The sequence below is a fragment of the Dipodomys merriami genome, unplaced genomic scaffold (genome assembly GCF_024711535.1).
Source record: "Dipodomys merriami isolate MVZ:Mamm:240054 unplaced genomic scaffold, mDipMer1.0.p SCAF_7, whole genome shotgun sequence".
Taxonomy (NCBI): Eukaryota; Metazoa; Chordata; class Mammalia; order Rodentia; family Heteromyidae; genus Dipodomys; species Dipodomys merriami.
This window is the reverse complement of record NW_027206290.1, coordinates 43,753,459-43,780,606: the sequence shown is the minus strand read 5'-3', so window position 1 is coordinate 43,780,606 and position 27,148 is coordinate 43,753,459. Positions and strand designations below refer to the sequence as shown.

Below are 27,148 nucleotides of genomic sequence, written 5' to 3'. Positions count from 1 at the left end.
AAGAATTGGGAGTACTGAGAAGACCTAAAGAGACCACTGTGCTCCCTTTTCTGGATTTACACCATGGCTTGATCAGAGCCCCTCCATCTTCTGTCACATTGTTTCTGGAGAAAATTCTTTAAGGAATTCTAGAAAAATTCTGGATTAAATAAAACACACAGCTTAGTTCTACCTTTACCCTCTCACAACTTTCCTAAGGACCCAGAAGAGTTCAGATAAATACAACAGTCTACTTAATTGATTTTATTTCCATTTTTTATTGAAAGCTTCATCAAAGAAAAACAGAAATTTAAACCTAACATCCACTGATCTACAGAAAGCCCAAGGAATAGGGGAAATGGCATCTGACTGTGATACAGATGGGAAAAAATCAAAAAACAAAACAAAACAAAAAACCAAGAAAACACCATAGAATTACAGAACTTTCCATGACAGTCAAAGACAGTGGTACAAAAATGCTCTTAAATGATGTTTCCAAATTCCATGAAGTTGAATATGGCCTGAAAAAAGAATTAAAGAAGCTGTGTCCGTTAGTCTTAGAGATAATATCTCATAATAAGTACTTTCACTTGGATTTTTCAGATTAAGATTCCAATTTTCTTTTTCTTTTTTTTTTTTTAATTAATGGAAGCATTGATTTTCAGAATGGAGAAAAATTCAAATGCCAAATATCTCCTTAAAATAATTTTACAGTTCCCAAAAGGTACAGAACAACAAATTCTTTTTGTATAATAGGAAATAACACATTTTGGGGAGGAAGACAGAGCATCTTTCTTCATAATCTAAAACCAGAAGGTTTAAAGTACAAAGTGTAATGGTAATGTTACACTCTGAACTTATTTAAATTGTGTTCCTAAAGATATCCATTAGAATGTCAAAGTCATTCAGCTTTAATACAGTAATGTAAAGTCAGAAAAAGAAAAAAGAAAAAGCAACATGCATTTGTTTTGGGAAAAGACTTAAAAAGTAGGATAAGAGTGAAAATTTAACCAAGAGCTAATGTTATATTCTCCTAACAGTAATTGTGGCATTCTTTTATCCTGGTTTAAGTTTCAGTAGAGTGAATGAAACAGAAATTGCTTTCTTTTGAAGGTAGCCAAGTTTTTGCTATCATTTTTTTTTCTTTTACAGCCAGCAAGAATACAGTCAACTCTCAATTGTTTGTGGTGGATGGAAAAAGGAGCTTATAAGTTATCAAAATTCAATAATATGTATAAGATATGGAATATTAATTTTATTAATGGTTTAAAATCAATTGTTAAGAAGGAATCCATCAGACTAATTTGAATTATATACTTCCATTCTCTTTCTATCACTTCTTGAGTGAAACACTAATGGAAAGAAACATAGTCTGAGGCCTAGTCATTTAAAGAAAAAGACCAGGCACATCCACAAAGGAGTCAAGTAGCCCTTCAAACATTGAGCGTGATTACATTTCTGCAAAAGCTGGACATTAGAATGATGTGAAGAAAGCATGATCTTGTGTCCTTGGGGTTGGTTCTTCCTTCAGACTCTGAATTCCAGCCCCTTAGCTTCAGCCTCCCAGCCTGCTGAGTGGGAAACCTTTATTTATTTATTTATTTTGCATACATTACTTTCCCACTCAGAAATACACAATAGTGAATAATAAGGAACCTTCCCTCTCTCTTTTTGTAATACTGAACATCTATCTCTATGTTTGGGTATAAAAATGAAACAAACCAATAAACTGGGGTGAGCTCCACCTCCTGAATCATAAAAGGTCTTTGGGGATTTAATAGTTTTTGTACTTTCCTGAACTCATGTAATCTATAAAAACCAGCTAAGGACCCAAGAGCATTTGGATTAAGGGAACAATTTTGTTCTTAGGCCCAATCAACCTATTCCATATGTTAAAAATAAGTCAAACTGTCTTCCAATGTCAGGATGGATGTCCTTCGTAAAACAAACTGATTCATTAATGAAATCTCACAGGAAGGGTATAATGCACAAAATCCACAGCCTGTTTAAGTCTCATCAATCCTTTCCATCAAGGTGAGAGACTGTACCCAAGAACTCATTATTTGCAAACATACAGTCATAGAAACCCAAAAAGCAAAATCGTATCCTTACTCCCATTGTGTCCAAAATAAAGCAGATCAAGCTTTCTGACAGGTTTGTACTGTATTATAAAAGATGAGTCCTCAACTGTGCTGAATATCATTATAAATGGATATAAATATTACTCCTTCACTTGACTTGAAACCGTATAAAATATTTATCAGTAAAACCACTTAAGAATTTCTCTCTGCTTATCAGCTCATCTGCAGCCATTCATAAAACTAAATTAGGAATGAGACTGAAAGTGTTTTGAGTTGACTGACATCATAATTTCTTTAGCCAAGCCCCCTGAAAGTTTCCTCAATTGTGAAGAAGACTGAGAGTCCATTTAGCTTAAATTTCACTTTTCATTAACAAGATTTTAGTCCAGTGTAAAAGCACATGATGATACATAATAGGCATCCCAAATATGATAATAATAATAATTGTTGTTATTCTTAGGAGAAAGGAAAAACAAACAATGGTTTTATTCCTATATCAACTGAAAGTGATTTTAAAGCAGTTTTGCAATGGGGTCAGTGATGTATTCTGCAAGTAGTGAGACAGTACATACCACCTGCTCCATCCAGCCCTCCTGGGCTCAGTTTTCCATCCCAAATAGAGACCAGCTAACAGAATGGTGTTTTCCATTCTTTTCTGGGGCCAAAGTGACTCTTATGCCTTCAAATGTAGCAAATCTGCTCAAGTCACAAGAAGAATTAACTGAAGTGAAACATGGAGACAATATGTTGAGCTGTTGAATTTTACCAAGTGAACAAACTAACCTTAGCCAAATTGGAATCAGGTAGATTTTCTTGAGACTATTAGGAGACTGGCTCTATTCAAGGCATGTCAGTGTGACTGGGCAGACTCTTTCAAGCCTGTTGGCATTATGTTTATTCTTAGAAGCCCTAGCCTTGTATCTGGAGCTCCCAGATTACTTGATACTACCTTTATAATTATGAAAATAGGTTTATTCTTGTACTGATCAAGTAACAAAGGATGGAGGAGATAATGTTTATCTCACTGGCTTTGTGGCTTTAGTTTGTTTCCTAATGTGTCAACTAAGACTTGGCAATTTCAGTCAAAAAGAAAAACTGAAATATTCTAAATAAATACCTGAAAATCTGATGAATCAAAATCAGCTTGAATGAAAAAATGGACTATAGTTCTAAATAGGATTAAAACCACTTTAATATATATCATTGACTTCCATAGATTAGGTTTCTGATGTTTCTTTGTGTGGGACACATACTTTCGTTTGTTTTACTTTTCATATACTGTAATTCAGTTAACCTTTTGATACTTTTATTATTTATCCATTTACTCTTGAAAACAATTCTTAGAATATGAAGACAAAAAAAGGGGAAAATTTGAACATGTGCATTTTTTCTTCTTTTTGGCTTGAAATACTGTATAAGATGGCATGATTTTAAAAACCTAGCAAAACAAACACAAAACACACATGAACACATAAAATAACAGGAGTAATTTCCTTTTGCCTGAAGTGGCCTAAAAAATTGAGATTACTGAAATTTCATAGTTGAAAAAAAATGTTTCTGACTGTATAAATCAATCAGCAGTTTGGAGTAGAAACAGGAAGTCACCTAGGCACATTCGTCAGCCACATGGTAGCTACCTCTGAGCCTCATGGTTGATTATGTAAATGAGACTTTATTTGAATCACATTAATGTATGCATTTGGTAATTTTTTTTTACAGAAACAAGAAAGCATGTTGGTTTCATAGCCTAATGAATTATGCCCAGGATAACCCTTATTTATACAAAGAATTCTGAGAGTGAAAAGGAGACACAGAAATGACAGCTCCCACAGATGGTTTCTTCTGTCCCCTCTAACATGTGGACCAACTTTTCAAAGTGAAAACTTAAGCACCATCCTTGTAATTCATGGAAAGCTGGAAGAGGCAACAGAAGAATGTATAAATCTGAGATGCTCTCAATGGTATGTAAAACTGTGAGCCTGGCTGTAACCAGCTGGATTTCCCTGTAGCACGAGACATTTTCTTGGATACTTTTACCACTAGCTGGATGACAAACATGGATTCAGTCTCTAAGTCTGAGCTTTCAACTGATAAGATTGCAAATAAGAGAACCACGGTCTATTTAAATATTGGCAATGTCATAGGAGGCAAAGTCCTTACTCATGTTGACCAAATGGGACTGTAATTTACCTTTTAATTCTTTAGTGTGTAAAACTACCCTGTTTTCTTTAAAATTGCATTCAGTTCAGTGTATTCCCCTCTTTCGTCAGGACTAAGTTTTTGTTTTTTGTTCTTCATATACAGATAATTATAAAGAATTTCACATACCGGATTTAGATGTTTCCTTTAGAAAGCAATTCTAGAGGATATTTCAATTAGAAAAATTTTGTTCCATTGTTCTTAATTACAGGTGCATCTATTTATGTTGAACATGAATTGGATGAAAAAAATGTAAAGCTTTTTTAAAGGTAAGTCAATTAAATTAATTTTAGACAAAATTTTGCATCCTTCTAAATGCAAATATCTCCTTTGGTTTTAATCATTAATGAACCCTAATTCTTTTGGTTCTTGTTGATAGTAATCACACATTTCTTGATTGTCACCTAGCATTTTAAAAGCTTCCCTATGTTCAATTTATAGAATCTTCCAGCTCAGTTGTTCTATATGCCTCAGACAATTAAATGAAAGGTCTAGGTTTTCAATCTTTTGGAAATAACTAGATATGAAAATATCATGCCAAGAGTCAGGAAGATGATAGCTGTCTCCAGCTGCAGAATCAAGGAGGCAATTAGTGGTGGATGATGATAATTACTGAGTCCAGGAAACAAAACCCAAGGTGTTGAATTCAGAATGAAGACCTGTTACCAATTCAGTGACACCTTCTCAGGAGATCACTTTCCATTTCCCATAGACCCACTAAGCTTTCCTCACAACAACCCTTCAGTGACCTTTAAGACTGTGTTCAGTTTGAAAGGCCTATCATGAAAATTCAGCCTGTTGAATAAGTGTCTTCGATTATTGGTGGTCATCCAACACAAGTTCCAATAGTAGAGGGAGCTGGCACCAAGCCATAGAACCACCTGGTTCTATACAGTGACATCCAGACTCTTCCTGCTGGAAATGCTGAGCTGTGGTTGATGGAAGGTTCTACTACTGACAAATAGACATTAAAAAAAAAAAAACAAAACAAAAAAGGATTTTCTTTTGGAATATGTACAATACCAGTGGAAGGTAGTTTAAACAAAGTAAGAATTCAACCAGCCATGTTGGTAAAATAATTTTTTTAACAAAAGGAAAAGAGAGAAGAAAAACAATCTCTATCTTCGGGACTGAATTGGCATCACTCCGTCTTTGGTATAAAATAGGCCATCCATAGGCTGAATTTGTTCACAACTAGGAAAGACTACAGAAATTGCCAACAATTTCTCTATCTATTGCTTTTTTTTGTTTTTTATTTTTTTGTTTTTTTGTACTTGTTGACCATAAGCTCCTATCTACTTAATTTTTTTTAATGCTCTTAAGCTAAGTTTTGCAATGTGACAAGCAAAGCTGACTAAAAACTTTGTAAAGCTCATAAAAAAGACTGCAGATAAAAAGCACTAATGCTTTTGCTAGCAATCACGCTTTGTAAATAAAAAAATCTGCATTCTGCCCCCCAAACACGCATTATTTCTAATGCAGTTGTTTTAAACCAACATGAATAACTTTACCGTAAGACATTTAGCCTTCTAAATGTGTGTCAACACTTAGACAAAGTTCATGAGAAGTCCCAGTATTTCCTAATTCTTGAAGTTGACATGGTTTCTTTTTATCCACAAATTTTCTTCAAATGAAGAAAAACATTTTCTTTCAAACTGTACAGTTATTTTTTTCACTCTAAAAACTCATAGTCTTAAAGTTCTGTACCAATTAAAGCTGGCACAGTAATTCAACTCTTTCTTGATTTTTTTTTAACAAGACGTTGACAGCTTGCCTGGAGAGCCTCTGACGTCCTTAAAATTAAGGCAATTAAGATTCAAGATAAACCTTACCTAAATACTTCTAAGAAAAGACAAACATAAAAATGAACCAACTCAGTAAGTTTAAACAGAAGGGGAAAAGAGAGAAAGAATAGCTTTATGTTTGAGGAAGACAATTTGTTTTCATTTCTGTGTGTCCACCTCTTGATTTCAGGTCCTCTAGTTAAAAAAAAGAAAAATTTATCTACACCTTCAGGTAACTTCTGAATTCAAATGTTCTTCCAGGTAAAACATCCACATTCAATGTTTTTGTTTTTCCCCCTCTTCTGAGAACATTTTTTTAATTAAAAAAAGAAAGGACGGCAAAAAAAATAGCTGTCAGACCACATGAAGGAACCATTTACATAGCACAGAAAAACTTTGTTTTCATTGAGTAAAGTATAAAATTAAAAAAAAGAAAAAGCCTTCCATTGATGCCAGTGCAAACTGGAAGCCAATTAACTTCTTAGTCAATGAAGTTTCTTCATTCAAGGCAGTTTCAGATGGACATTCTTCAGTTCTCTTTTATGGTCTGTAAAGATAATTGAATGAGAGTAGTTATTACCTTGAAGCAGCTTCAAAAACTGTCACCTGTGCTTTTTCACCAGCTTTTAAAATACCAACCTCAGCCAGATGTAGTGGCTCACATCTGTAATTCCAGCTACTTGGGAGGCAGCTCTAGGAAGAGTGTGGTTTTGAGGCAAAAAGTCAACGGGCTCTTATCTTAAACACAAGTTGGGCTAGGTGATTAACACTTGTGATCACTAACTGGGAGACAGAAGTAGGAGAATCCCAGTCAGAAGCTAGTTGTGGGCAAAATGTGAAACCCTATCTGACACATAAAGCAAAAATGGGCTGGAACATAGCTCAAGTGGTAGAGCACTTCCCTAGCAAGTGGCACTAAGTTCAAATCCCAGTACTGTCAAATAAAATAGATACCCTGCTCTTTCACTGTAATATGGCAATGAAAGAAATTATAGGGGTATATTTAGTCTTTGAAATTACCAAATACTGCAATTTTGCCCAAATACAAATGCAAACCAGAGAGTTTTCTTATGTTCAAAATCAAGGTGAACAGATCAAAAAAAAGTTGTTTGATTCTATTGCAAATAAATATTATAAAATACACATGAAATGCACCCAGAGAGACACCACTCCTGTGTGGTTCTGTTTGAGTGTCTCTGCAGTATTTGTGTTTTGGAGCTTGGTCTCTTCAGTGTAGAGATGACAGAATCAGTGACAGGTATCACAGGACTGCCTTTAGAAGGGACTATGACAGTTCTTTTGGTGTCAGTTGGAAGTTGTTATTAACAAGCGGACCCATGCTAACTCTGTGCTTCCTGTCTGGTTACAGGATTCTTCTAGCACTTTCCTCTCAGTAGGATACCATCTGCCGAAGGGACCTTTACCAGAAGCCAAACCCATAGGACTACGCAATTTTGGACATTCAGCTAAATAAATCTCCCTCTCTCCCTCCCTCTCTCCCTTCCTTTCTCCCTTCCTTCTCTCCCTCCCCCTCTCTCTTTCTCTCTCTCACATAAGTAAATCTCTTTTCTTTTACATTAATCAGAGTCAGTTATTTTGTTGTAGAAACAGGAAACAAACAGTCTATGTGAGCACAAAACCTAGTTTTTAATGTCTAGATTATGTTACAACTGTCCCACAGATCCTATAAGTAATTATATAACTTAAGCCTAGCTATCATGGGATCATGAAATTCATCATTAACTAGCTCAAAATACACGTGATTCTCTACTCTGTATTTAGATGACTGGAATATATGTCATCTTCTTGTATTTCACAAATGTATACACATAAGCCTTATGGGCCCAGAAAAAAAAGTCATATAGCTTTTCCTTGCTGTTGCCCTATCAAGATTACTTGCCCTATCAAGCCCACTAGGTGCCTGTAGGATTACATGCCAGTAACCCTAACTACCCAAGAGGCTGGGATATGGAAGATTAGAGGTCAGTCAAGACAGGTAAGTTTTCTAGATTCTATCTCCAAAATAACCAGCAAAAACAGTGCTGGACTTTACAACTTTGGTTGGGGGAAGGAGGAGATGGGAAGGGATAGGAAGGGGAAACAAAGGAGGAGACTACAATGCTTGATAAGAAATGTACTCATTATCTTGCCCATGTAATTGTAACCCCTCTCTGTACAGTATTTTCACACAAAAAAAATCAAAAATAAAACAAACAAACAAACAAACAGTGCTGGAAGCCAGGTCCCAGTGGCTCACACCTATAATCCTAGCTGCTCAGGATGCTGAAATCTGAGGATCCTGTTTTGAAGCCAGCCAAGGCAGGAAAATCCAAGAGACTCTTTTTTTTTTTTTTGATTCGGTCATGGTGCCTGAACTCTGGGCCTGGATGCTGTCCTTCAGCTCTTCAGCTCAAGGCTAGCGCTCTACCACTTGAACCACAGCGCCACTTCTGGCTTTTTTCTTTTTGCTTATGTGGTGCTGAGGAATCGAACCCAGGGCCTCAGGCATGCAAGGCAAGCGCTCTACCACTGAGCCACCTTCCCAGCCCACAGGAAAATCCAAGAGACTCTTATCTCCACTAAAAACAACCAAAAGAACCTGGAAGTGGAGCTATGACGCAAGTGGTAGAGTGCTAGCCTTGAGCAAAGGATGCTCAGAGATAGCACTCAGGCCCTCAGTTGAAGCCCCAGGACTGGCACAAAATAAATAATGCTGCAGGCATGGTCCAAGTAGTAAAGCACCAGCTGAGCAAGTAAGCCAAGCAAGCACAAGTCTCTGAATTCAAATCCTAATGCTGTCATTAAAAAAAAATAAAAAAGATAGTAGGAAAATCAAAAACAGCAACAAAAACTCTCTTTGAGAGCAAAGGCTCTATTTTTCTATTTTCTGTTCTCCTAGAGTCTGGAAAAGTGATGTTTTTTTGTTTTTTTGTTTTTTTTTTGTCATAATAGGTGTTTAGGTGTTCAATTGCCAAATGCTACTGTGCCATAGGACACTTTGTTAGCCTGCACATCTTGGTTAGGCCAAGCCCTCTGCCCATTTATAACCACGAATGAGATTTTAGTGGGTTTTCTTTAGTCTTCACTCCTTTTTCTATGTAGGTTGAATAATTACAAAACTATGCTAAACAACAAAGGAACTTTAAGCTAGCTACAGGTGACATTCTGATGAAAGGCTCCACCCATAGACACAGGATGACAGAAAAGTTTTGCAGATTCTTCTGATTTCCAGTTGCTCAATTTAGTAACTAAGGCTCAGGGTTGCTGGGCACAGGAGCACAGGTTTTTCACAGTGTAAGACCCATGGATAAGAAAGAGTGGTGGATAAGAGATTTGGTTTCCACCAACTCTCTGCTCTCAAGGCTAGGTAATCTGTCCCGGGAGTACATCTGCCCTGAGCAAGTGGATGCAATTTATTCAAATTCACACAAAAGCAGTAACATCTAAAATGGTCTTCAGAAAGTCTTCCCCTTCCAAATTTGCATAGGCCATCATATGAGCCATTGTGGCTACTGAGAATCTAATTAATTTGTTTCAAAATCATGTAAAATTGAATATTTCGATTCCTTAGAAATAGTTGAAGTCTCTGAGACTACCTCCTGTTTTATCCCCTCCCTCTTGCATTTATGAGCAAGTACAATTTCTTCTAAGGAGAAATGCAATTACAGCTCATGAAAGCAGCAACAATAAGGAAAGTTTTATGAATGGTAGTCATAAGAACTATTTTAGCTCCTTTTCTCTACCTTTGCAATCTGCTTTGGCATTTTTTTTCCTATTCTCATGCATTGGGTAAATGCCTAAAAGCTAGTTAACTCCATTCAATGAAAGGTGTCTCACTCAGTCAGTAGATGACAGAGTCATTAAAGCCCATCTTGAGTCAAGTGTTTGATGTGCATTGCACTCAAATGAACCAGGCTGCTTTTTAGCATTTTGTCAACTTACACATTGTTTCTAATATCCTCTACAATTCTTTTAGGTCTTAAAGTGGTCTAATTGCTACATGCAAACAAATAGGGAGAAATAAATGGTGATACTTTCAATATTTGTGGTTCTAGAAAGTAAAATGTGTTGCTGTTTAAATAAAACTAAATCTGCCTCTGGTCACTTTCTCTCTCTTAGAAAAAGTACGTGCATATTTACATAATGCTTAAGATTGCACTGATATTCCTAAAAATAGAAGAATTGTCCGTTTTCAATGCTGTGATCATTAATAACAGGTGCATTTTAGACTGGACAGTGAGATTACTTAAGAAATAAATTGGATTGAGACAGTAATTTACATGAAAAGATGAGTATGGAAAACATTTACAAATCTAAAGCACAGTGAACATAGAATGTTCTATGACTCACAAGCATAGTTTACACAGTACCAGTGTTCTAAAATTTTACATGAATTTGGGGCAGTTAAGTTAGTCAGTGATGATCTAAAGAGCAAATAGAATTTCTACTAAGGATGAGTAAGGTAAGAGCTTTTCAATTGCAATTTAAATATGTGTAGAGTAGGAGTTTGATGAGACTAGTTATATCTACCCAAAACCCTCTCCAAAAAAAGTAGACAACAATTCATCATTTTAGAAATCTGGCATTTTAGAAATCTTAAAGATAGTCTGATGATTCAGTATTTCTCAGAGTCATGTTGGACACACTAGCTTCATGTGATGTTATATAAAAGGAAGTAGTCTATGTGGGAAAGTACATAGTACATTCTCACTAGTAGATTATGTACAGGGAAACTAAGTGTGTGATTAGGCACAAAAAAGAGCCTCAGGATAGAAATGTTTTCAAAAGAATATATTTTTTTACATGTTCAAAGTGTTTTCAAAAGAACATATTTTTTTACATGTTCAAAATATCTATACTGGTTTATTCTTATCCCAAGTCATAAGTCAAAGATAAAATGTTTTCCATTAGTATCCAAATAATCAACCTTTGGACAATCCAAATTCTGATAGGGTTCTTGAATAATTTAATGTATATACTTTTTAACTTATAGGAATTCCTCATGAGGAGGCAATACAGATCTCTGAGAAAGTAAATTATTGGAAGTATTTTTCTGGCCCTTTAGGAAGTCATGTTCATTAGTATTAGTTAATGTCTTTGAAGAGAGCTGCAACAATGGAAATACTTATTGCTCAGCTTGAAGTCCTGAATCCCAATCTAATTGGAGCAGAAAGTGCTCAGATGCTTTCTAACATGTAACTCCAGGATGTGAAGGAAATCTTCTTCCACATCAGATATAACTGATGTTCATTACAAAACAGAGGTCTAATGCTCTCTGTCTGTCTGTCTATCTATCTATCTATCTATCTATCTATCTATCTATCTATCTATCTATCTATCTATCTATCTATCTATCTATCTATCTACTTCCCAGTCCTGGGCCTTGAACTCTGGGCCTAAGTGTTGTCTCTGATCTCCTTTTGCTCTAGGCTAGTGCTCTACCACATGAACCACAGCACAACTTCTGCCTTTTTCTGTGATTAATTGGAGAGAAGAGTCTCATGAGGACATTCCCGCCTGTAGCTCTCAATTTAAAGAGGATCAGATACTGAAAAGCTGAGTTACAACCAGGGAATCATAAAGGTAGGATCTAAACTGAGGACTTCCAGTTGTTCATATTAAAGTAGAATTTGGTGAAGACACTTTTCAGATCATACTTATTTGTGTGTGTGTGTGCCAGGAGTGGGGCTTGAAGTTAGGGCCTTGTATGTCCACTTGCCTTTTCCACTCAAATCTGGTGCTCTACCACACGAGCTACACTTCTACTTTTGGCATTTTGCTGATTAACAGGAGATGAGAAGATCAAAAACTTTCCTTCCCAGCTGGCTTAGGTAGCTAGCATAACAAGTGCCAGGTTCAGATCATACTTAATTTTAAGATATCCAGTATAGCACAAGAAAGAATAGAGAAGTTGGTGGGAATTGGTATTTCTGACACAATCCAATCATCATCTCTTCTTTCTGAAATATGAGCCCTGATGAATTTTGACATTAATAATTTTTTTTAATGATGGGGGGAAAAGTCCTGTGTTTTAAACAGAGAAATTTGAAATAGTAAAATACTTGCTAATCCTAAATAGTCCATGTATGTGGACACATATATATTGGAATAAGAAGACTGGATCTAATCAGAACCCTCTTAGCCACATGGTGAATGATAGGAAAGTGGGTTTAACTGGTACCATCTTATCTTCATGGTAAAGGCAGGGAACTTCCACCCCAAGGTGATGGGCATGCCTGAATTCCTAGAGTCAGGGGCATGGACTTGCACAATGTGTTACTGGACCTGTCAGTTTTGTGCTTTGAACTCCTAAGACTCTGGTGTTTCCTGCAATACTACCCCCTGTTCCTGGCCCTATTTAGGCCCAGACCTGCTCAGACACCAGGACATTATGCTTCTCCTAGCTCTCCTCCAGTTACCCTGGCATCCCAATTCAGCTCTCCATTGGAGTTGATCTGGTTTGTTGGTATTGTTTTTCTGCTCTTTCTTTTCTCTCTTGCTTTCATGATTCTGTTTTCTAAGTGTTAAGTGTATTTCAGGGGATGCAGATCTTTGTGACAGTAGTCCAATAAAGACTCTCAATTCGACCTTTCAAAATGTGGCTGTTTCTCATAACTGAGTTCCTGTACAACGATAGCTATTTCTTACACTCTTCTCATGAAATCTTTTGTTTTAATGGTTGTAATTTTTAATATCTTTTGTGTAGACATTTGGTGTTGAATATATGTATGCTGTGTCAAGCTATTTTCAGGGACACTAATTTGCCCTCATCGGAATTTCATAGCACACAAGAGGTCAGCTGGCATTTAATGAGAAAGGGTAGAAGTTTGTATAAGTACTTTAAGCTATCAATATCTCAATTACCATAATGATTGTTAGAAAGAGGTTGCCTGATGGAAATGGAGGCAGATTGATTAGCATAATGATGTTGGAAATGAACTTCCATTTGTGAAATTTAGAGTATTTAAGGTAACTAAGATAATGTGGATAGGCTAAATTACTTCAGAGACCCTCTCCTTATACTCAACAGAATGGATATAACAAGAATTTGGGAAGTCTATAGACTGCAACTAACTTTACAATGTTGTTGATTTCAGGTAATCTCTGTATGGATAGCATAGTCCTATGTGTAGAAAATGGTAAAATCTAACAGAAATAAATTGGTAAAATAACTTTTGTTTAGGCATGACTCAAGTGTTTAGCCCAACTGTGGGTCTTCTGTGATTGGTTCTGCAGAATTCATATGTCTTCATACAACACAGACCTAATTCCCTTGGCTGAAACTGATTAAACAAAAACAACAACCACCACCACCACCTTTGGGTTGTGTCATATTTATTCCTTTTTGTAGCATTTTTTTCTGTAGTGATTGGCACCCACAGATCTATTTAATATGTTTCTTTCAATATTTTGTTGTTGTTTCCATGAAAAAGCTCTTCATAGGGCCTGTTAACCTTTTTTAACAGGTTTAACAAAATGTTGATAAGGAAACACAAGTGGTTTTCCCATTCCATAATTTTGGAAGGTCTCCTGTCCCCCTGGCACTTTCCTCTCTGTCTGGCCTGCTGTGTCAAGGAGCAGAAGCTGCGAAGCACCCTTCAATATATGTAATGTGTAAGTGTAAAGCAAGCTTTTTGTAATCAAGAACCCCTTGTCATTTCTAATACCACTGTTGTAGAAAATACTTCCAAACATCCAAGCTGTTCTATCTCTGTATTCATGTTGATGCGTAGTCACTGATATTATCTAAATAAATGACATCCCTCCTGTCAAAATCCTTTCAATTTTATATGTACACTTTAAACAAAATATAATACTCTTAGAAAAGTCAAAGGTTTGAAAAGTAGCTGGCCTATTTGGGCTTTACCTATCTCTGGGATAATCTAGACATTTCAGCCTTGAATTCCCCTTATGGATTTCAAATAACCTCCAAATACCTGTTTTCCTTTGTGTAGAATGCTTAATCTCAGTTGGCCACTGGTGATTCATGCCTGTAGTCCTAGCTACTCAGACAGCACAGATCTGAGGATCATGATTTGAAGCTAGCCTGGGTGGTAAAGTCAGTTATCTCCAATTAACCAGGAAAAAGTTGGAAGTAGAGCTGTGGCTCAAGTGGTAGAGGACTAGACATGAGTAAAAATACAAAACCCAAAATCCCTAAAAACTAAAAACACCTCCCCCAAACAAAATCAAATAACAAAAACAAACAAACAAAAAACTACCAACACATGCTAATTCTAGCTACGTAGGAGGCTGAGAGCTGAAGATTCCAGTTGGAAGCCAGCCCAGGCAGAAAAGTTCATGAGCTGCTTATTTCCAATTAAGCACCAAATAGCTGGAAGTGGAGCTGTGGCTCAAGTGATAGCAAAAAAAATTGTTAGGGACAGCACCCAGGCACTAACTTCAAGCCCAGGACCAGCACACACACACACACACACACACACACACACACGCACACACACACACACACACACACACACAGACCTTTTTCTCCAAATATCACACATACACACACACACACACACACACACACACACACACACACACACACACACACACACACACACACCTTTTTCTCCAAATATCGTTAAGCTCAGCTTCAAACTGTTTTTCTAGAAAGATCTCCTGGATAACACTCTAAGGTGTTTCCCTTATCATGTCTACCACAAGAAGACTTTCTACTCCTTTGTTATTCTGTGCTTGTTTCATTTTTATTCTAATTAATTAATTAACTTTTCCTGGTACTGGGGTTTAAACTCAGATCCTCAGCACTTGCTAGGCTTGTGGACATGATCCCCCACTTGAGGCTCACCTTCAGTTCATCTTTTTGCAGACTTTTCTTGCAGAATTTTCTGCCTTGGCTTGCCTCAGACCAAGGTTTTCTGGATCTCAGCCTCTTAAGTACTTAGGATTAAAGCCATGAGCCACGGGAGTCCATTATTTTTCGTTGTGTTTTAATTGACCCATTGACTATAAGTCTAATCCTACTAGAAAATAAACCCTGAGAGATGGGGAGACGTCTTTTTCTTTCACTTGCCTTTTTCCTAGCACCTAGAATAATAGCTGTCACATCAGAGTTCTTAGTAAACGTTGATTACACAAATAGATGGATGAACTTCCATTTATCCAGAAACCAGCAATCTGATAGCAGGACCATTCTAGGTTACAGGATCACTCATTTCCTTACTATATGTATTTAGAAGAGACAAAACTACTCACTAAACTGTATGAGATGTATCTGCAAACAGAGGTTATCTGGGTTTTCTAGGCAAACACATTGATATGATGGATGAATGAATGAACACATGAGTAAATGTAAGCACGTGGTGTATTTATGAAGGAAATGTGGAAAGGAAAGATCATAAGGAATTGGCTGATACCAAGACCTGCAATCAATAGACTGGAGATCTAGAAGAGTCAATGAAATTGTTCCAGCTTTAATACCAAATCCTGAATTTAGGAGAGCTGATGGCAAAAATTCCAGTCCCAGGTCTGGAAGGCTTGAGGCCCAAGGAGAGACAATGTTTCACTTCAAGTCCAAAGGCAGGGAAAGACAGATGTTCCAGCTTAAGCATGAAGTTCCCTCATCCTCATGGGAGGAGTACACTTTCTGTTCTTTTCCAGCCTTTAACTGATTGGGTAGGGGCCACCTACATTAGGGAGAAGCATCTGCTTTATTCTCTTCTGATTCAAATGCTGATCTCACTCAAAAATACTCCCACGATCCTAATGATGCTTGGCCCATCTGGACACAAGATGACTGAGAGCCAAATTGACAAATAAATTAACCGTTACATTATCTCTCTTCTCTCCCACAAGTGACTCTCACTCCTCATAGCCAGTATATGATCCTTTCCTCACACTTACCAGACTGAACACCTTGATCTCATCACCACAGTGCTAGAGATGGTGCCATTGTTCCTTGCATGAGAATATGTACATACAAGCTGAAGCTGAATTAAGCAGCAGCTTGTTTTACTCAGCATCAGTATTTCCGGAAGTCGTTTCTGATAGCAATGAGAGCAGTGATAATAATACCTTAGTTTGAAACATTAACTGATATCCTAAGCAAATTTAATTTTTAACTATACACAGAAGATTCCATTTAAGGAGTACAACAATTCTCTCCTTGGCCAAGTTTCAGTATGGCCATCTGAGCTCTCTTCTTAATAGGCTTTGGCTCCCATTCTTGGCAGGTTTATATAGCTTATTTTCAGCAAGAATATTAAGGCAGTTTAGACAGAATTCTCCATCTGTGATATATAATCATCAATATCTGGTCAGTATCTTCATTTCCTACCTTGATCTGGCTTCAGTAAGCGTCCTCTTGAGGAATCTTAGCTAAAATCTACTCCTGCTGTCTCTTCTTAGTAATTTCCACACACTCACCTCTTCATTAAAGTCTTGGCTATAATTCTAATCTCTTTCCACTATTATGAAATCTTAACACAAATTGCAATAGTCCTGAGTAATGTCTTCTTTACTCTGTTTGTTGGTTTGTTTCTGTAGCCTGGGTTATCATGAATTTGCAAATCTCCTGCCTGTACCTACAAGTGCTAGGATTACAGGTGTTACCACACCTGGGTTCTATATTCTTTCAAAAATGACAATAAATTTCCTTTCTGAAGGAAAATGATGACAAGAAAATGGAATAACACTCCCTAAAAAAGATTATCTAGGAATTCTCTGTTGACCAGTTTCATAGATTGTGATCTACAGAGTTGAATGGTTTTCATGTAAAGATATCTGTATGTAAATTTTCCTATAGTGAATTCCTTTCATTTACAGAAAAAAGCCCTCAGATTTTACTCTACATATGTATTCAACCCAAAGCCTAATGTAGTTACAATGAGTGATTTAAAAATTTCCAGGGCTAATTCTGACAACTTGATGTTCTTTGCAACTGAATTCCTGAGTGAGGCTCTACTTCTATTTTCAATATGGGTTTTCATGTACATTTAACTGGGTGTTCAAAATAACTTTGCATGGAGAGTGTCACTGTCTTCATTTCAGAGTTAAAGGAGAGAACAGAATGCAACATCTATGCATTGGAATACCGGAATTTTGAAATTTTCCCAAGACTACATATGACAGGTTTTTGTTGTTGTTTCTGGTAAAACAACACCACCACCACAACAAAACAACTGCAATGCCATTCTCTAGTAGTGAACATCTACACTGACTCTGCTTGGTACCAGTGACTAACTTTGGCCAATTGGACAGTAGCCAATGGGGTAGAATTGAAAAGCTTGCTGCCTTTGAGCTTTCTTTCTTTCTGTCCTGGAACTATCTGGTTAAAAGATCTGAAACATAGAATCCAATCATTTCCATCACCCAACCATCACCCAGTGCCCACCCCAAATTAGAGCCACATAGATAAACAGCAGCTGATCCCCACGCTTGAATCCAGCTAAAATGAGAAGAAACATCCATGATGTCAGCCCAAATCCATCCAAGCAATTAATTACGTGCTAAAGAAACATACATGTGTCATGGTTACCTGTACAAGTACAGACTGAGAAAAGTGATTATCCTGAGAGAATGAGCTTAGCACAAGCCCCACTTACTTAGACTGTTGGTAGGAATATGCAGGTGCGTGCTCATTGGGTGCATCCACTGTTATTTGTTGCTGCTGACCACTGGTGTCCTGGGAGGAAGGTGCCACTGTCTGGGGAGAGGTATCAGCAACAACACCCTATGGAGGCAATAAACAGACAAAATCCTTATTTGCTTTAGCAAAAGATCCTTGTCAGGATGGACTTTAAATACCTGTGCTACTGGTTTGAGAAGAGATGCTCTTGGCTACATATGTACTTAGAGGACTCTGAATGCAGACGCTTAAACAGGACAGATGGGCAGAAAACCATTTTGCCCTAAGTTGAAACTCTTTCTCTTTCTCTCTCTCTTTCCTTCCTTCCTTCCTTCCTTCCTTCCTTCCTTCCTTCCTTCCTTCCTTCCTTCCTTCCTTTCTTTCTTCTTCTTTCTTTCTTTCTTTCTTTCTTTCTTTCTTTCTTTCTTTCTTTCTTTCTTTCTTTCTTTCTTTCTTTCTTTCTTTCTTTCTTTCTTTCTTTCTTTCTTTCTTTCTTTCTTTCTTTCTTCCTTTCTCTGGTAGAAGAGCTGAACTCAGGGCCTGATGCTTTTTTTCACTCAAGGCTGGCACTCTATCATTTGAGCCACAGTTCATTTCTAAGTGTTTTGCTAGTTAATGGAGGTAAGGGTCTCCTGGACATTTCTTCTTGGGCTGGCTTTGAATCATGATTTCTCAGATCTCAGCCTCCTGAGTAGGTAGGATTCTAGATGTGAGCCACTGACACCCAGAACTTTTAGACTGTGATTTCATACAATTATCCTAGACAATAACTAATAAAAATGCATTAAGGATTCCTATAAGTATTTGCATATTCAAAGAAGGTTTATTGCACCATACCTGTTTCATTTAACAAGATTATAGTAACTCTAGACTTCATAACAATTCTACATCAACACTTGAAAATCTTTTTAAAAGAATACTGTTGAATAGATTTTCACTTTAGTAATTGGATATGTTTTATTTGGCTCTGTTTTTCTGAAACATGAACTGGAAATGATCTCTGTTCTGTATTTTTTTTTCTTTCACCATTCTTTCACCTCTGTGTCTTATAGATGGCAGCAAGAGTGAATATCTAGAATTGATCATTATAAGTAGCATATGTTTGGGTCCTACGGTGACCCAGGTAGCTTTGCTTGGATGTCGGCAAACCCGAGGAGGGCATCCTCCTGGTTTTACATATAAATCTTAGATCTCAGTGGTGCTGTTGAACTGTTAGTCAATTATTTGTTACTTAAGTAAAGATCCCTGGAATTCTTCCTTTGAATGGGACAATTCTCCTTATAATTATTCACTGTTTTTTTCTTAATGTGATATTGTCTTGTGGCTTTCTAAGCCACCTGCTTCCCCCTACCCTCCCCCACTCCACGAGCCTCAGTATTTATTTGTGTGGACACTGATGAATATTCAATGAGTGTTTTTACATGAAAATGAGTCAGTGCTTTTTTTTCATGCGTGTATTTAAATTTTTTCAGAGAAATTTTTTTCAAACTCCACATTGAACTATAACTAGACAAAAACCCACATTGACAAACGTGTCTCATTATTTTATTCTCTTCACATTGTTCTGGTTCTGGAAAGCAGCATATATGCCTTTTGTATGAAGATACAAACATGCACATATGTGGCTACAATTTGTGCTTCCAGTGCCTGCCATGTCCAGGTCATTGACTTTCTCATGATATAGCTGCTTTTGATAGTGAAATATTATAGAATACACACATTTAATCCCATTCCTAAGGCTCAGAAAAAACTCCAATTAAAATCTGTTTAAGACACATTATTTTGAGCTCATGTCTAAAACCTATCAAATTTTAAAGAATTTCTTGTTCTTGGATGTTTAAATTACACAGTAGTGCCTAATTAAACTTGATACAAGCAAACATTTCTACATACTCAAAACAAATAACTGTTTTTAAATACTCAATTCAATCAGTAAAGGTTTCTATCAAACTTCACTGGTGGAATATCATATGCAAATACCCTAATTTCTGACCATTCCCTGGGATGTCCAGCTTATGAGAAGAAATGCACTTACCTTAATGGACATGTGCATCAGGAGAGCACTAAAAATAAGAACTAGAAGCAGTGAGAAGGATACTGATTTAATTGTGGTTATCAGCAGCAGCAGAGCCCTATGATTTCTCCTTCTACCTTTAGTTTAATGGCTTGGTCCAATAAAATGAAGCTAGAATGGTCGAACTCATCCGAACAGAAAGAGAGATGAAAGGACAAAGTTTCCAAAAAGGATGGGATGATACCCACAGTGATCTTCTCTATAAGAAGTCATAAATCTGTCAAGGTTCATTCATACAGGGCAGCAGAGCCTCATGTCCTAGTAGATTATTCTCTACACTCAGGAGGCTGAGATCTGAGAATTGCAGTTTGAAGCTATCCCTGGCAGGAAGGTCCATAAGTGTCTTATCTCTAACTAAAAAAGCCAGGAGTAGAGCTGTAACTCAAGTGGCAGAGATCCAGTCTTGAGTGACAAAGCTAGGAAAAAAACATCCAGAGCAAGTTCTTTTTCCCTTAATTTTTAAACTACATATTAGGTTCTCCTGAAATCTTAAAAAATATTTCTGATGTCCAGTACATATTTCAGACAAATTAATAAAATCTCTGGTTATAGAACCCAAGAAGAAAAATAATATTGATGTTCCTATAACAATGTTAATGTGCAGAATAATTGGAGAATTGTAATCCAGTGTCTCACATTTTAATTTGCATTTGGATCATGGAAAAATCATGTTAAAATGAAATGAAATTTCACTGAGTGATGGCATCTGACCCTGTGTTTGTAACAAGCTCAAGACAATGCCAGTGATGTTGGTCCATCACTTTGAGGAACAGGACACTGGAGGGCTAACTCATTCAAACTGTTGCAAACATTTTTCTTTATATTTATGAGTATTTAAGATTAACATTGGATGTAGTAGTGATTTGTTCTCTGGACTTTTCTCTAAGCATTCTGTACATAAAATAAAATATGGGCAAGTTGTATAAATGTACATAGGTTTTTTATACTGAGCTTGCAATTACCTATTTTGGAGCAGCACAACAACAATTATCCATGAGGTTTCCATGGGTTATGGGGACCAAAGTATAGGTCACTGGGACTTATTTCTCCTAATATCTCTCTACAAGACAAGAATCGACTTACTTCAATAGAAACAGCTGTCGGAGGCACAGGCGTGTACTGGGGAATGTAGGTCCCCTGCATAGGAGCAGCAGCAGTCATATACTAGAGGGAATCAAAGAAAAATGTACATGAACTTGTAGTAGTTGCAACCAGAGCAAAAAACAGATACCACTTGAGACTCACAAGTGGCCACTGCCAGTACATGATCAGTCAATTTGATTTTCACTTGTTTACTAACCTGTTATCAGCCCAAATTACACCCCACTCTATCCCCTCCCTGTATCTTTTGAAACAATGTTAAACAATGTTAAAATTTCCCATTGTATACAAATTCCATATGGACAAGGGTGATGTGCCTTTTATTTTCTCCATTCTATTGTTGGCCTCTATTACATAGTAGGCTCTTGACAAGTATTTGTTGAATGAATAAGTGAAACATCATTGATTGATTTCTAGCCTCATTTTTTAAAGTAGAGAAATAAGAAATTATTATACATTGGTCTGTTATTTTCATGTTATTTTCTTATATGAAAGTTTAGTTTTGCAGCTGATGTTGGACTCTCCTTTGCTCTTTTCTCCTAATTCACTCCAAACTCACTGTCAACATTGACTTTCTAATTCTTTTAATTCAAAACTTCACATTAGGATGAATAGGATGAATTTTCTATGGTTGTTAATAGTCAGTAAAATAGGTATTGGGGAGGGGAATAACATGTATTTTTCAAGAAAGAATAGGAGCCCTAGAAAAAATATGTGCTTATTTACATGAACATAAACTATAACTTACATTCCTATATTTAACACATGTTCTCTTGGTAAATTAAAAGTTCTCCTCTTTGAAAATTAAACCACCAAAGAATCAACTATGTTTCTAAACTTTACCAATATCATCTAATAAAACAATGTTTCTCAATTCATACAGGTTAGAAAACTATTTTTTATGGACTATCAAAAACCTTTGAAAATTTATAAATGAATGGAACAAAATTACGTGTCATGTGTCTTAGAACATTTTCTGCATCTAAAGAGCATTGTAAAAATAAATGCAAATGTCTTAATGGAAACAAACCTATCATTTGTGGGTGTTCATGTTCAAGGACAGTTTCATTATTAAGGCAACTTTGCAATAAATGTGCATCCTTTCTAAACTAATAACTAATACCTTTCTTAACCAGAGGCAGAAACCCAAACAAATTGTTGCCCAGAAAGCCCTGTGTTACTACAAAAACTTACTTCATAATTTAGATTGAAAGTAACAATTTGAAAGGCCTAAGGCTAGCTGCAACTTAGATTTAGAAGCAAAATTACCAGAGACAGAGCTGGAGGTAAAGCTCAAATGGTAGAGTACCAGTGTGAGCTAAAAAGCGAAGTGTGAGTACAGGGCCCTGAGTTCAAGCCCTCATAATGGAACACACACACACACACACACACACACACACACACACCAAAATTAAATAAATAAAATAAATACATACATACAATAGGGTCCCAATGACTCATGGCTGTAACCTGGCTACTCTACTCAGAAGGTGAGACCTGGAACACCCCACAAAATTAAGTAAGTAAGTAAACAAATATGGAAATAAATACATTAGTGTGCCAATGACTTGTGCTTGTAATCCTAACTACCCTATTCAGGAGGCTGAGATCTGAGGATTTTGATTCAAAGCCAGACCAGGCAAGAAAGTCCATAAGACTCTTGTGCCCCATTAACTATCAAAAAGCTGGAAATGGAGCTGTGGCTCAAAGTGGTAGAGGCTAACCTTGAGCACAAAAGCTCAAGGATAGGGCCCAGGTCCTGAATTCAAGTTGGTCTATCAATTGATCAATCGATCAATACATATATACATAAGTAAATACTACAAATAACTGTGCCCTCCCTCTGGGCTCCCATGCCATTCATACCAACTTCGTTTTATGAATGAGCTTTATCAATTGAAGTTCTGATTAAGATAGGAATAATATGCCTTTGATATCTTTGTTGTTTCTTTTCCCAATATTTACTTTGTACTCAGAATAATTTTCTTATAAGAGGGCTACCCTATATGATTGGAAAACTGTATCTCCTTTCTATTACAATGCCCAGACTATCACAGCTTTGAAGGTAAGGATCAAATTTTGTATCCTGAATTGTCTAGTACATGAAGCAATTCCTAGTCCTCAATAAGAGATTGTTGTATGGCTAAAAGAAAATCTATAAGCCGGAAGCCTTCTATTTCCAATTAAAGAATTTAAATTGGGCACTGGGGGCTGATGCTTATAATTGTAGCTACTCAGGGAGCTGAAATATAGAGGATCTCAAATTGAGGCCAACCTAACATTGAAGTCCAGGTGTCAGTATTTCAAAAACAAAACAAAACAGCATAGCTTAAGTGGTAGTATACCAGCTGAGTGAGTATGAGAACCTGAACTAACACATCAGTACTGATAAAAAAAATTTTTAATGTGGACTCTTAGTTATTGGTAAGTCTGAGTTCATTGTAGATATGAACTTCACCATCACCTACAATGTATTTGTATAACCTTTAAACAAATACCTTAGCCAACTTTGCTTATGACTGGTTTTGTGTCCTTAAGCAGAGAGTAAGTATTCAGGTGTTTGATTACTATCAATTCTCAAGTTAATATATAACACTAAAGTCACATTTCAGCATGTATGATTTCTATGTTTAATCCCATGCTCAGGTATCTGCCTAGTCACCAAAATTTGTTGTAAATTATGTTATGAATAACACTTCTGGTCATTTCAGATATGTACATTGCTGATCTAAATACTCTTATTTCATATCACCCCATAATATATTCTTAGGAATACTAACTGTATTGAGAGAAAAAATTTTCTATGCTCCAAAGCACTTGAGCAAAAATATATTTGCTTCTTTTATAATGGTGTACAATAAAATACCTCTTGAGAAGCCATGCTTTGCAGAAATCTGTTTCAGGGTAATTAAAACAACAATTCTAAAACTTATTTTTATAGCACTAGTGAATTTTGCTTAGACCCTATCCTCTCAGGAATACACTTTATTCTAAAAAAAAAAAAAACTAGCAGATTTGTAATAAATGGGAAGATGATTTTCTGCCAACTACAAGTTTATTTAAGTACAGGATAGATATTGTTACACTTGGGTTCTATTGCTGTAATTGCTTTTCCAGACTAGCTCTAAGTAGTAAAAGAGGATAATCTCAAATCTATAAGTGTATTTCCACACTCTAGACTCACTCATTTGCAAGTGGTCTAATAAATTAGCATGTGATTCCTTTTCATCAGATGGTGTGTTGGCATCTACTATATGAGACGAATCTGCATTTTTAAGGACAAATTCTGTGAATTAGAAGTCATTAGGGAAATGACTTGTGGCCATGTTTACTAGTTCATATGAAAATCCACTTAATTATTTAGAACTCCCTAACACACTTAGAGTTCCCAAGCAATATGGTTAACTAGAACATTTCATGATTCTTACCCAATAAGCTGCTTCAAATGACTTAGTTATTCAAAATCTCATGTATCTTTTGTTTCCATAGAACTGAGTCAGTAAATCTTCATTCCTCCCTTAACATCCAATGAGATGCAGAACACAGCAAAACTGAAGGCTTGTGGAATGAGCCTTGAAAAGCACTTAGAAACTGGTAGGATGGTTCACCTGTTTTACAGGTAGATATATGGAAACACATATATTGGGAACAAATCCATATATTTCATATGATTCCATAATTCATCATGTTTTCCAATCTAGCTTGTTACTTTTCTTTGGTGCCACTCCTGGGGCATGAACTCAGGGCCTTTTACTCTCAACTTTTTCATTCTAAACTGGTACTACCTCTTGGGCCATGCCTCCATGACATGTTTTTGCTGGTTAATGGGAGATAAGAGTCTATGGACCTTTCTGCCTGGTCTTATGAACTGTGATCTTCAGTTCTCAGCCTCCCGAGTAGCTAGGATTACAGGTGTGAACCACCCTACCTGGTGAGCACATAACATTTAAAATTATATAAAGTCCTAATTGTTTCCATCTAAACATTGCCTTAAAATATAGATACAATTTCTTTTTATTAATGTGCCTTAATAATTGAAATTCCTAAGAATGGAATAATATGCTACTGATTGATATTTTTGGTGTTTCTTTTCTATATTTTTTTTTAATTTGTATGCTGAATATCTAATATCCTTATAGGAAGATGGACCTATAGTTTGGTGACCTAACATAAAGCTTCTCTAGAAAGAAACAATAATTGTTTGTTTGTGTGTGTGTGTGTGTGTGTGTGTGTGTGTGCGTGCGTGCGTGCGTGTGCGTGCGCATGCACGTGCTAGACTTGAACTCAGGGCTTAGATGGAATTCCTGTGCATTTGTGTTCAAAGCTACCACTTGGACCACAGAGTTATTTCTGGCCTTTTCTGAGTAGATAATTGGAGATAAGAGTCTCAGATTTTTCTGGCCCTGGCTGGCTTCAAACAGAGATCCTTAGATCTAAACTAAGATTATAGGTGTGATTGGATAAACTTTTGTAGTAAAGTTCTTCTGTGGTAGCTTTAAATTTTCTAGAATAAAGTCCAAAGAAGTGACAGTCTTATAAAAGCAGGAGCAAGAACCTATGCAAAATGGCTATAAGTCTGTGTGAGCTCAACTCTCAGCTTTAGGTTGTTGGAGACAAACAACTCTGAACTTTGCCTTCAAGCAACAGTTTGATTTCTTTCAGAGCACAGATAAACTCACTAGGCTCAGTAATCCAGGCTGCACAAGCATTGTTTTCTTTGGGAGCCTGAGAGACTGCTTTCATTTTATCCAGCTAACAAATGACAAGGGACTCAGAGAAAGACCTATAGGATCAGTTCTACCATCTTGACTTGGTGAATTTCATGAAGTACTTGTTAAGACCATAGTAAGAATGAATGTGTATGCTTTAACCTGATAGCTTTTTACTGGTGTTTACCTAATGCTACAGTATCTGATATATATTAAATTATATATTTGGTTCTTTTTGTAGTGGGATCACCTTACAATGAGATGACCGAGAAAAATATGTGAATATAGTCATTCTGAGTGACAACATGAATGTACAATTTTTGTGTGTAGCCAGTTTGGTAATTTGCACATATACAGAGGCAGTTGATTTTCACATGAAGTGTTTTGGAACCCTGAATGGCAATTGGATAAATTCCAGACCCTATCACTTGTTCCAAGAAGTCTAGACACTACATCACCAGGATAGTTACGTGAAGAAAGAAAAATTGTGAGATTGGGAAGAAATTATGTTTTTGCCTACTTAAACTGGGACAAAATGTTTCTGTTACTGTGTAATCATTGATTATTACTATGGAAACAGAAAACAAATCCACAGATTATTAGCTCTGAGTTTATACTTCCGCCCCAATCAAAGCTTAACAAAGCAAAATGGTTTATATACACTTCCTGCAGGGACATTTTTTTTCCATTTTAATTATTTGGGAGGGACACGGAGGGTTTCACATTTTGATCTGGGAAATTTCTTAAAGAAACTGATGGAGTGGCCTTGTTTGAAGTTATCATTAAATTATTTAGGACTTGCATTGGGTCTTCTGGGTCCTGCTGTAAAATTTGTAAAGGTAGTTAACCCATGTCAGAAAGGGGCTTTAGCTGGGTTGCCAGTGGCTCATGACAATAATCCTAGCTATTCAGGAGGTTAAAATAATGAGGATTTCAGTTTGAAGCCAGCCTGAGCAGAAAAGTCTGTGCAACTCTTATCTCTCAAAAAGTTGCAAGTGGACCTGTGACTCAAGTAGAGCACTGACCTTGGGCAAAAGTGGTCAGAGACAATGCTCAGGCCTGAAGGCCTGAAGTTTAAACTGTACTACCTGAAAAAAAAAAGTTGTGTATGTGGTAGGGTAGGGAGATTGCTATTTAAATCTCAGTAAAGTCAGGCAGTCAGTGATAGGTAGGTACACTGTAAAAATGCACCTTCCCAGGGGAGGTGAGAAGAAAGGAGAGTAATTGGTAGATGACACTAACAGCATGAATTGCTTTCATAATCCTGTAGCACCACGTTTCTTTGAACAAAGGAGGTTTAGTACTTTTGGCAAGAATGTGAGTGATGATCTGTCAGGTTGTGTGTGGTGTGGCTGCAAGTGAGGGGCAACATTATGTGAAGTAGAGCTAAGCTGCAGTTTGTAGGCCATGTTTCTCTGGGATTTGTAGAATTCTTAGAATTTGTAGAATCTTAATTGAGGCACCATGTCTGAACTGTGTAGGTGTAGCACAATACCACCATTTCGCAGGCATGGTTTGACTCAATGAGTAGGAACAGCTGCCACTGGTGTAATTCTAAGAACAGTTTCTTTCCAATTCCCCATGTCACTGAATGGAAAGTCTGTCTTCAGAAAGGTGAACTAGAGAGGTTC

At 36.7% G+C, this 27,148-nt stretch overlaps 1 protein-coding gene across 1 annotated transcript in view; it reads right to left on the bottom strand.

The window, feature by feature from the left end:
• Positions 1-237: 237 nt before the first annotated feature.
• The window catches only part of Rbms3 (RNA binding motif single stranded interacting protein 3), a 295,095-nt gene continuing 268,184 nt past the window's right edge, over positions 238-27,148 (bottom strand). Inside the window, exons 10-12 of the mRNA XM_070007501.1 lie at positions 20,791-20,871; positions 17,611-17,738; positions 238-6,590 (exon numbers count right to left, since the gene is read on the bottom strand). Coding sequence (XP_069863602.1) covers positions 6,584-6,590; positions 17,611-17,738; positions 20,791-20,871 — 216 coding nt within the window. The 3' untranslated portion in view covers positions 238-6,583. The remainder of the gene's footprint in view (positions 6,591-17,610; positions 17,739-20,790; positions 20,872-27,148) is intronic.